At 38.2% G+C, this 11,267-nt stretch overlaps 1 protein-coding gene across 1 annotated transcript; it reads right to left on the bottom strand.

The window, feature by feature from the left end:
- Nucleotides 1-5,142: 5,142 nt before the first annotated feature.
- On the bottom strand, nt 5,143-5,631 carry LOC128652203 (protein LDOC1-like). Its single transcript, XM_053705143.1, has one exon. The coding sequence runs from the start codon at nt 5,629-5,631 to the stop codon at nt 5,143-5,145; it is 489 nt and encodes a 162-aa protein (XP_053561118.1).
- Between the last annotated feature and the right edge of the window lie 5,636 nt (nt 5,632-11,267).

Raw genomic sequence — 11,267 nt, 5'->3', positions numbered from 1 at the left:
TTCCGTCTTTGTCCTAATCCTTCTTCCTCCAAGGATAGATTATTGCATAATCTGGATGTTGTTAGAGTTTTAAAGTTTTTTTCTGGTAAGCACAAGGGTCAGAAGGCCACAGCTGTTACCCTATCCTTCTGGCTCAGAAATTTGAGTTGCATGTCTTATATAGAAGTGGGTCAGCAGCCTCCATCATGGATTACGGCACATTCTACCTGTGCGGTGTCTACTTCCTCAATAATGAGGCTTCAGTAGAACAGACTGTAAGACTGCTATCTAGTCTTCATTACATACTTACCAATTTGATGTTTTTACCTCAGATGAAGCATCTTTTGGGAGAAAGGTTCTTCAGGTGGTGGTGCCTAGTACTTAGGACTGCCTTCCCTACCTTTCCCTCCCTAAATTTTTCGTGGACTCCACAGCTAGGGTATTGGTTTCCCATAGGTTATGAATGGATTTTGTGGACTCTCACTGCCATTAGGAAGAAAATATAATTTTATAATGTTACTCTCAATTAATGTTTGTTATATGGAACACAACAGTAGTAAAAATTTGGTTGTTACACTTTATTTATTGAATCAACTACTGACAAGCAGATTCTGAAAAATAAAGTGTTTTATTATTTCAAAATATACACAGTCTATATCTTTATCTTATAAACACACACTGTATACCTTTTGACAGAATAATTAAAGTATTGGACAGGAAAATATAAGACCACCTTATGGTAAAAACAGGTTGTTAATAACAACTCTGATTCACAGGTTGTTAAATGAAGCAAGCAAGACTGGGCTATGGTAGAAGTCAGGTAAAGTTATTCAGAACACACTCTGGCTCAGCGTGCAGAAAAGTACACAGATCCTGGATTCACACTCAAAGAATAATTTCAGGATGGAGAGCGTAATACTACCTAAATATGTATAATCAAATACTGCAATATTTGTAAGTGGTAGCAAGCTAAGCAGTCAGTAGTAGTATTTGCAGAGAGTGTACCTGAAATGCTGCAGGAGCTGAGAAGTCTGATGTGGAGCAGGCAGGCAGTGTGTGAAGTCACTGGCAGAGCTGACAGCCTGGAATGTAGCAGCGGCTGCTGCTGAAGCAGAGAGACACTGAGAGAAGGTAATAAATCTTCCTTTACCCCACTGAGGAATCTTGCAGAGGCATCAAATGAGGAAGTAAGTGAGAGTAGGATCCGGTATTAGGAAATCCAGCAGATATTTCAACCTGTTAGAAAATAAGGCAGAGAGGCTTAGACAACTTGTAATCCAGAGCATAATACAAGGAGTACTCAGTGGATACTGGAACACAATACCAAGCACTGATTGCAATGTGCTGTGTTGTTTTATAGGAGGAGCAATCAATTAGGAGAAACTTCAGAGTCTCTTAAAGAAACAGTGCTCAACCCTGACATGACCCCCCGCTCAAGGAAGCTGTTCCACAGCGGTAGGACGGGGTCGATCAGGATGCCTGCGATGAAATTGAGACGTAAGGCGAGGAGCATTCAAGTTGGTGATGGGTTCCCAGGTGTCCTTGTCAGGTGAATAATTTTTCCACCTAACCAGATATTGTAAGACCCCCTTATAAAATCTGGAATCCAAAATGGATTCAACTTCATATTCATCCTGACCGAGGCTGGTAGCAACAGGTGGTAGAAGAATTTGCTGATCCCTTGTGCGGGCATAAGGTTTTAGAAGGGAAACGTGAACTGTTGGATGAATCTTAATGTTGTTGGGAAGTTGTAATCGAATGGCATTCTTATTGATGATGCGTTCTATTGGGAATGGACCTATGAACAAGCTTGCCAATTTTTTAGAGGGTATTTGGAGTTTTAAGTTTTTTGTGGATAACCAGACCAAATCACCCACAACATAGTCAGGAGATGGTCTCCTTCTGAGGTCGTAGTAGTGTTTCTGTGTCTTCTGTGCTGAAAGAATATTGTCTTGAATGAATTTAAAGTTTTCTTGTATTGTATTGACAATATCATCAACCAATGGGGAATCAGAGGGGTTGTGTGAAGTAAAAGTGAAGTCAGGGTGATAGGCATAATTCGCATAGAAGGGCGTCATCTTTGTGGAGGCGTTCAAGGAATTATTGTATGCATATTCAGCCATTGATAGGAATTTCATCCAATCTGATTGGTGATAAGAACAATAACATCTTAAGTAATGTTCTAGCCACTGATTCAGTCTTTCTGCCTGCCCGTTTGTTTGGGGGTGATAAGCTGTAGTAAAGCGGTGATCGATCTGGGTTACTTCACATAGTTTGGTCCAAAATTTTGAGGTAAATTGTGTTCCTCTGTCACTAGTTAATATAGGAGGTATGCCATGTAACTTGACTATATTATCAATAAACAGTAGAGCTGTTTCAGAGGAAGTGGGGAGTTTGTGATAGGGGATGAAATGAGCCATCTTTGTGAATAAGTCAATGACTACAAATATTGTAGTTTGTTTGTTTGAAAGAGGCAAATCAACAATGAAATCCATGGAGACATGGTACCAGGGTCTTTCGGGAACAGGAAGAGGCATGAGTAATCCATAAGGAGCTTTGCGATCTGGTTTGGAGGTGGTACAAACCTTGCAGGTCTTTATGTACTCTTGAATAGTCTCCCTCATCTTTGGCCACCAAAAGGTTCGTGAGAGGCGTTCCATAGTCCTACGAATGCCAGGGTGTCCGGAAAGAGGGGTATCATGAGAGGCTTTTATCATCTGTAACTGCAAATGAGGAGGAAGATACAATTTACTCCTGTGGTAATATAATCCGGCAGACTTATGGAGTTCTGGTTTAGGAGGTATTGGAACATCTTTGCAGTAAGTTTTGAGTTCAGAGATGATTGGAGTTATCAGTCCAACAAAACAATCAGGAGGTATGATGCTGGATCTGAGTGGGAGCTCTTCAGATTTTATGAGTGAACGGGATAAGGCATCGGCCTTTCCGTTTTTATCTGCTGGTCTGTAAATGATGGAAAAGTTAAAGCGATCAAAATAGAGGCTCCAACGAACCTGTCGGGCTGAGAGAGTTTTGTTTCTTTGGAGATACTGCAAATTTTTATGATCAGTAAAGATGTTAATAGGTATGGTAGTTCCTTCGAGCAGATGTCTCCAATGTTCGAGGGATCGGCGGATTGCTAAGAGTTCTTTGTCTCCGATAGCGTAGTTTCTTTCAGCAGGTGACATTAATTTGGAGTAAAAGGAGATGGGATGTAGAGGTTGACTTAAAGAACTTTGCTGAGAGAGAACGGCTCCAATTGCATAATCCGAAGAATCGACTTCTAACGTGTACTGGTACTGAGGTTTGGGAAAATGCAAAATGGGAGCTGATGTGAATTTTCTTTTTAAAATTTGGAAAGCTTTCTCTGCCTGAGCATTCCAGATGAAAGGTGTTGTACTGCCAGTTAAAAGTGTTAAAGGCTTGACTATAGAAGAGAAGTTTTTGATGAATTTTCTATAGTAGTTCGAAAAACCCAAAAACCGCTGTACATCCTTCCTTGATTTAGGTTGAGGCCAATCGAGAACTGCGTTTACCTTTTCAATCTGCATTTGAATACCTAAGGGGGAGATGTTATAGCCCAAGAAGGATACTTGATCTGTGTGGAACATGCATTTTTCAGGCTTTGCATATAGTCTATGCACTCTAAGCCGGGAAAGAACTTGACGAACATGTTTTACATGTTCTTCTCTGGTTCTAGAATAAATGAGAATGTCATCCAAATATATTACAAGACATACGTCCAACAGATCTCTGAACACATCGTTGATAAAGTGCTGGAACGTAGCGGGGGCATTACACAGGCCGAAAGGCATTACCAGGTATTCGAAAAGACCATACCTGGTCCTGAATGCCGTCAGCCACTCATGGCCCTCCTTTATCCTTATTAAATTATATGCCCCTCTTAAATCCAACTTGGTGAAGATGGTGGCATCAGAAAGTCTTTCGATCATTTCTGGAATTAAGGGTAATGGATAACGATTCTTAATTGTACATTTATTGAGTTCGCGGTAATCAATAATGGGTCTTAGACTGGAATCTTTATTTCGCACGAAGAATATCCCAGCTCCAGCTGGAGAAGTGGAAGCTCTAATAAATCCTTTCCTTAAGTTCTCCTCTAAATATTCTTTCAAATGCTCCAATTCAGGGGGGCTGAGAGGATAGAGATGACCGTAAGGGATCTTGGCACCAGGTTGAAGGTCTATCGGACAGTCATATATCCTATGAGGTGGCAAGTTCTCTGCCTCTGTCTTACTAAACACATCTTTAAAATCAGAATATTCATTGGGTAGGTTATCTATTGTTGTATGAGTTTGCATTTATAAATGACCAGTGAGACAAGTATTTCTGCAATAATCTGAATTAAACTTTATTTCAAAAGGGGACCAAACAATAGTTGGGTTATGAAGTTGCAACCACTTCATCCCAAGAACCAAAGTGAAATGAGGAGAGGGTAAGACATCTAAGGACATCAATTCTGTATGTCCACAGATATTCACAAAAACAGGAATGGTCTCATGGGTTATGGGACCAGAAACCATGGGTGATCCATCGATTACTTTGATGGGGACTGGTGTCTTCTTGCAGATCAAGGGGATACGATTCTGAAGACAATAGTGAAGATCTAAGTAGTTACCAGTAGCCCCTGAATCAATGATAGCGTCATCAATTTTCAGTAGACTTTGTTCCAGCTGTAGAGAAAGAGACAGCGTGCAATAAGATGTCTTTAACTGAGAATGTACAGATGAATTAATAAGTTTAAACTTACATTTCTTAGACTTTAACAAGACTGTGCAGTCTTGAACATTGTGAGTAGGACTGGCACAGTATAAACAAAGATTCTTCATCCTACGGCATAATTTCTCTTCAGGACTGAGTGGTCCTCTGAGGATTCCTATCTCCATTGCCTCAGGCTGAGGTTTAGCGGAGGCGTAGTAAGGACTGGTAGTAGCAGAGTATGAAATTTTAGGTTTTAAATCTGTTGCAGATTTTTCCGCTTTTCTCTCACGGAGGCGGCGGTCAATTTGAGTAGCCATTCTCATAAAGGCGTCTAGAGTTTTTGGTTGTTCAATCCTAGCAAATTCGTCTTTCAAAGCCTCAGAGAGACCAATACGGAATTGGTTCCGCAAGGCTATGGGATTCCAAAGAGAATCAGCAGAAAACTGTTTAAAGTCTGTGATATACTCCTCCACGGGTCTTTTGCCTTGTTCTCATGGAGGATTCAGCTGTGAGCTGGATATCTGTATCTTGAAATAATGCATCCATGGATGCAAAGAAAGCTTCTAGTGATCCTAAAATTGGATCCTCTGTCTCAAAGAATTTGTCAGCCCAGTTTCTTGGTTCCCCTCTGAGGAATGATATGGTGGTCAGAACCTTCACTCTCTCAGTGGGGTAAGTCCTGGGTTTCATGGAAAAGAGTAAGTGGCAGGCATTTTTAAACTGCCTGTACATTTTTCTATTGCCTGAGAAATGCTCTGGTAAGGAAACCTGTGGTTCAAGCATAGTCTCAAATTGACTAGATTTCAGTGCAATGGATTCTTTTATAATATTTCTTAGTGCAATATTTTCAACTTGTAAGTCGTGTAAGCCCTGGGCTAACTGATCAACCCTTTGAGTGAGATTAAAAACAACCTGTGGAAGATCTACTGGTTCCATATTTTTTTTTTTGGGGGGGGGGGGGGGCTTTTTTTTTTTTGGGGCTTTTTTTTTTTTTTTTTTTTTCGGGCTTGGTATTATATAATGTTACTCTCAATTAATGTTTGTTATATGGAACACAACAGTAGTAAACATTTGGTTGTTACACTTTATTTATTGAATCAACTACTGACAAGCAGATTCTGAAAAATAAAGTGTTTTATTATTTCAAAATATACACAGTCTATATCTTTATCTTATAAACACACACTGTATACCTTTTGACAGAATAATTAAAGTATTGGACAGGAAAATATAAGACCACCTTATGGTAAAAACAGGTTGTTAATAACAACTCTGATTCACAGGTTGTTAAATGAAGCAAGCAAGACTGGGCTATGGTAGAAGTAAGGTAAAGTTATTCAGAACACACTCTGGCTCAGCGTGCAGAAAAGTACACAGATCCTGGATTCACACTCAAAGAATAATTTCAGGATGGAGAGCGTAATACTACCTAAATATGTATAACCAAATACTGCAATATTTTTAAGTGGTAGCAAGCTAAGCAGTCAGTAGTAGTATTTGCAGAGAGTGTACCTGAAATGCTGCAGGAGCTGAGAAGTCTGATGTGGAGCAGGCAGGCAGTGTGTGAAGTCACTGGCAGAGCTGACAGCCTGGAATGTAGCAGCGGCTGCTGCTGAAGCAGAGAGACACTGAGAGAAGGTAATAAATCTTCCTTTACCCCACTGAGGAATCTTGCAGAGGCATCAAATGAGGAAGTAAGTGAGAGTAGGATCCGGTATTAGGAAATCCAGCAGATATTTCAACCTGTTAGAAAATAAGGCAGAGAGGCTTAGACAACTTGTAATCCAGAGCATAATACAAGGAGTACTCAGTGGATACTGGAACACAATACCAAGCACTGATTGCAATGTGCTGTGTTGTTTTATAGGAGGAGCAATCAATTAGGAGAAACTTCAGAGTCTCTTAAAGAAACAGTGCTCAACCCTGACAAATTTATGCTTACCTGATATATTGTTTTCTTTCTTGTCAGTGAGAGCCCATGAATCCGCCTTGAAATAGTGTAATGGCTGCACTCTTATGGCACCTCTTTATCCCTTTTTATCTCTCTTCTTTTCCTTATGCTCGTTTGAACTACTGAGTGGGTAGGGGAAGTGGAAGGGATATTTAAATGCTCTGTTTGGGGTGTATTTCCCATAGGTTGTGAATGGATTTTGTGGACTCTTACTGCCAAAAACGAAAAAAAATGTATTAGGTAAGCATAAATTATATTTCCTAGTAACTTTTTCATAGAGTTTTGAAAATAGTTAACATTCCACACAGTCAACAGTTCAGCCTAATGACCTCATTCCTATGGGTTCCTGCACAAAAATAGTATACAGCCCATGGTGGACAGTAGGTATTCTAGTATTTTATTTCATTACCATCACCTCAGAACTTCCCCAGCATTCTGAAAAGGTGATATAATTTGTTTTTGTTGTGACTTTAAGAGTATTACAATGAAAGATTACAGTGTGTTGTATGAATATCAATAAATTAGCAAACACATTTATTGATATTCATACAAAGCACTGTTCCAGGGAACCAAACCTAGGGAGCACATCATGGCCTATACTTATCAAGCTGTCAACCGCAAATATACTGGAATTCCGCAGCGTATTTGTGGCGAGTCTGATTCGCCTTATTTATCAAGCCCTACAGACCGGCAAAAGTAGAATTTAGTGACGTAACATATGATCCGTACAAAATAATACAATACAAAGCAATTATAGGAGCGCCTAAAAGGCTAAGGTAAATCCCAGGTTCCTTATTTAAGTAACATGAACTAAGTTACATAAAATAATGTCACCAATATTGGATTGTGACCCAATAGATATAAGAAAACTTCAAAAATTCTTAAAAGAATATTTACTTTAATAACAAAATCCAAAAAAACAGAAACAGATATTTTAAAATCCTCACAAATTGGATCAATACTTATGATCAGTGTACCTCCAAATATGGTAAGATACTAACAGAAGTCCAGCTATGATTTAAAACAGTTACATCTAAAACAGTAGACTCATTTAAGGCTGTATCTAAAACAGTAAACTCATAATAAAGTTGGTGCTCAATAATAGTGAATATACAAATATCTCAGGGACCAATGTGAGCCCCAATATGTGTATTCAAGTCAGGTAATAAGTGGGGTTCCCTAACTGGTAACAAAAAGATAAGATAGAGTGATAGATAACACCGGATAAGATAACTACGTGAAATACTAATATAAAATAGTAAGTAATCAATACAAAAAATGAAATTTCTTAGGTGAATGTTTACCAAATACAACAATATCAATTGTAAAAACTAAGAAAAATAAGAAAATGGTGTATATATATTCGCTTGTGAACACAATGTGTACCAAAAAAAATGTGTACCAAAAAAATATATACAATGTGTACCAACAAATGTGTACCAAAGAATAATGTGTAGCAAAAAATAAATGATCTAATACCGGTATGATCAGTAAGTTGGTTCACCAGTTAAGTGAAAAAACATTTATGTCAGGGAGACAAAAAATAAAAAAATAAAAAACTATCCAGATTGTATGACCAGAGCTGTCCTTAGCTATGTATTCTAAGAACTGGTCTGGTATTAAAGGAACTATTAGGATCCTAAAACTTATTCTTATATAAGTTACTATAAATGGTAATATAGGAGGTATAATTAAAAAACAACATAATCTTCACAGTCTAAAAACAACACAATATTCACAATCAAAAAAACAAGAAACAAATAACAAATGAAATTAAAAGAACAAAGTCCAATGTCCAATAGGGGAATGGTCCATATAAAAGTCAAATGTGAAATACGATGATCTTTAAATCCAATGGTCTCTGAAAACCTCTGCTATTGGGCTGAAAAGGGCCGTTCCATGGGGATAGTTAAAATTTCTCCTCCAGGTCTAAACTTTTTTCCACTTAGATCTCACTATTTCTTCTCACAAACTAAAAGGTGTCAAGATTGTGTCAAAATACACAAAAACGCGTATTTACCAGCCACTTTATTAGATACACCTTGCTAGTACCAGTTTGGACAAAAAGGGGCTATTTGAAAAAATCTATGCACTGGGTATAGATCAAACTTCACATAAAGATCAGGCAATCCCAAAGCCTGAAAAAACATTGCTCACGAAGTGGATATGATCCGCCAGTCTCAGTCCGTCACAGATCGATGACTTTTGCTAATCTTACAGGTACGCTCGGAACTTTTCCGGCCCAGCGTACCTGGTTTTCAATCCCCTGGAGGCGGCAGATCCCATAGGAATCAATGGGAGTCTGACAGCAGCGAAAGCTCATGTTCGCTGCTGCCCGATATCCCATTGATTTCTATGGGAAATGTCTGCACCTAACACCCTAACATGCACCCGAGTCTAAACACCCCTAATCTGCCCCCCCTATACCACTGCCACCTACATTATACTTATTAACCCCTAAACCACCGCTCCTGGACCCCGCCACCACCTACATTAAACATATTAACCCCTAAACCACCGCTCCCGGACCCCACTGCCACTCTAATAAAATGTTTAACCCCTAAACTGCCGCTCCCAGAGCCCACTGGCCCCTATATTATACATATTAATCCCTATCCTGCCCACCCCTACACTGCCGCCACCTACATTAAACTTATTAACCCCTATCTTGCCCCCCTACACTGCCGCCACTATAATAAAGTTACTAACCCCTAAACCGCCGCTCCTGGACCCCGCCGCCACCTACATTAAACATATTAACCCCTAAACCACCGCTCCCGGACCCCGCCGCCACGCTAATAAAATGTATAACCCCTAAACTGCTGCTCCCAGAGCCCACTGGCCCCTATATTATACATATTAATCCCTATCCTGCCCACCCCTACACTGCCGCCACCTACATTAAACTTATTAACCCCTATCCTGCCCCCCCCTACACCGCCGCCACTATAATAAAGTTACTAACCCCTAAACCTAAGTCTAACTCTAACCCTAACAACCCCCTAACTTAAATATAATTTAAATAAATCTAAATAAATATTCCTATAATTAATTAAATTAATCCTATTTAAAACTAAATACTTACCTATAAAATAAACCCTAAGATAGCTACAATATAACTAATAGTTACATAGTAGCTATTTTAGGATTTATTTTTATTTTACTGGCAAGTTTGTATTTATTTTAACTAGGTAGAATAGTTATTAAATAGTTATTAACTATTTAATAACTACCTAGCTAAAATAAATACAAAAGTACCTGTAAAATAAAACCTAACCTAAGTTACAATTACACCTAACACTTCACTACAATTAAATAAATTAAATTAATTAACTACAATTACCTACAATTAAATACAATTAACTAAAGTACAAAAAAAACAAACACTAAATTACAGAAAATAAAAAATAAATTACAGGAATTTTAAACTAATTACACCTAATCCTAAATCCCCTAATAAAATAAAAAATCCCCCCAAAATAATAAAATTCCCTACCCTATACTAAATTAAAAATAGCCCTTAAAAGGGCCTTTTGCGGGGCATTGCCCCAAAGTAATCAGCTCTTTTACCTGTAAAAAAAAGAATTTATTTTATTAGGGGGTTTAGGATTAGGTGTAATTAGTTTAAAATTCCTGTAATTTATTTTTTATTTTCTGTAATTTAGTGTTGTTTTTTTTTGTACTTTAGTTAATTGTATTTAATTGTAGGTAATTGTAGTTAATGTATTTAATTTATTTAATTGTAGTGTAGTGTTAGGTGTAATTGTAACTTAGGTTAGGTTTTATTTTACAGGTACTTTTGTATTTATTTTAGCTAGGTAGTTATTAAATAGTTAATAACTATTTAATAACTATTCTACCTAGTTAAAATAAATACAAACTTGCCAGTAAAATTAAAATAAATCCTAAAATATCTACAATGTAACTATTAGTTATATTGTAGCTATCTTAGGGTTTATTTTATAGGTAAGTATTTAGTTTTAAATAGGAATAATTTAGTTAATTATAGGAATATTTATTTAGATTTATTTAAATTATATTTAAGTTAGGGGGGTGTTAGGGTTAGACTTAGGTTTAGGGGTTAATAACTTTAATATAGTGGCGGCAGTGTAGGGGGGCAGATTAGGGGTTAATAAGTTTAATATAGGTGTCGGCGGTGTACGGGGGCAGATTATGGGTTAATAAATGTAATGTAGGTGGCGGTGGGCTCCGGAAGCGACGGTTTAGGGGTTAATAACTTTATGTAGGTGCGGGTGGGTCCGGGAGCGGCAGTTTAGGGGTTAATAACTTTATTTAGTTGTGGGGGGCTCCGGGGGGCGGTGGTATAGGTGGTAAAATCGTATAGTATAGTGTGGGTGCTTAGTGACAGGGTATCAATAAAGCTGTGAAAAAGCCGAAGATCAACAAGATCAATGACTGTTAGTTATCAACAGTCTGCTGCTCATCGCCCCGTACTTGGTGCGTGTCTTTTTGACAGCTTTCTTGATAATTTTGGAGAGCATATTCAGGTCCACGGCAGCGATGTTAGGCGATCTTAGGCGAGCGTATTGGGGCCGGCGAATGCAGGTAAGTTGACAGGTTGATAAGTACGGGCCCATGAATCCAGTGTTTTAAAATGTCC

The sequence above is a fragment of the Bombina bombina genome, chromosome 3 (assembly GCF_027579735.1).
Source record: "Bombina bombina isolate aBomBom1 chromosome 3, aBomBom1.pri, whole genome shotgun sequence".
Classification (NCBI taxonomy): Eukaryota; Metazoa; Chordata; class Amphibia; order Anura; family Bombinatoridae; genus Bombina; species Bombina bombina.
The sequence above is the reverse complement of the archived record's forward strand: the minus strand, read 5'-3'. Positions and strand labels throughout refer to the sequence as shown.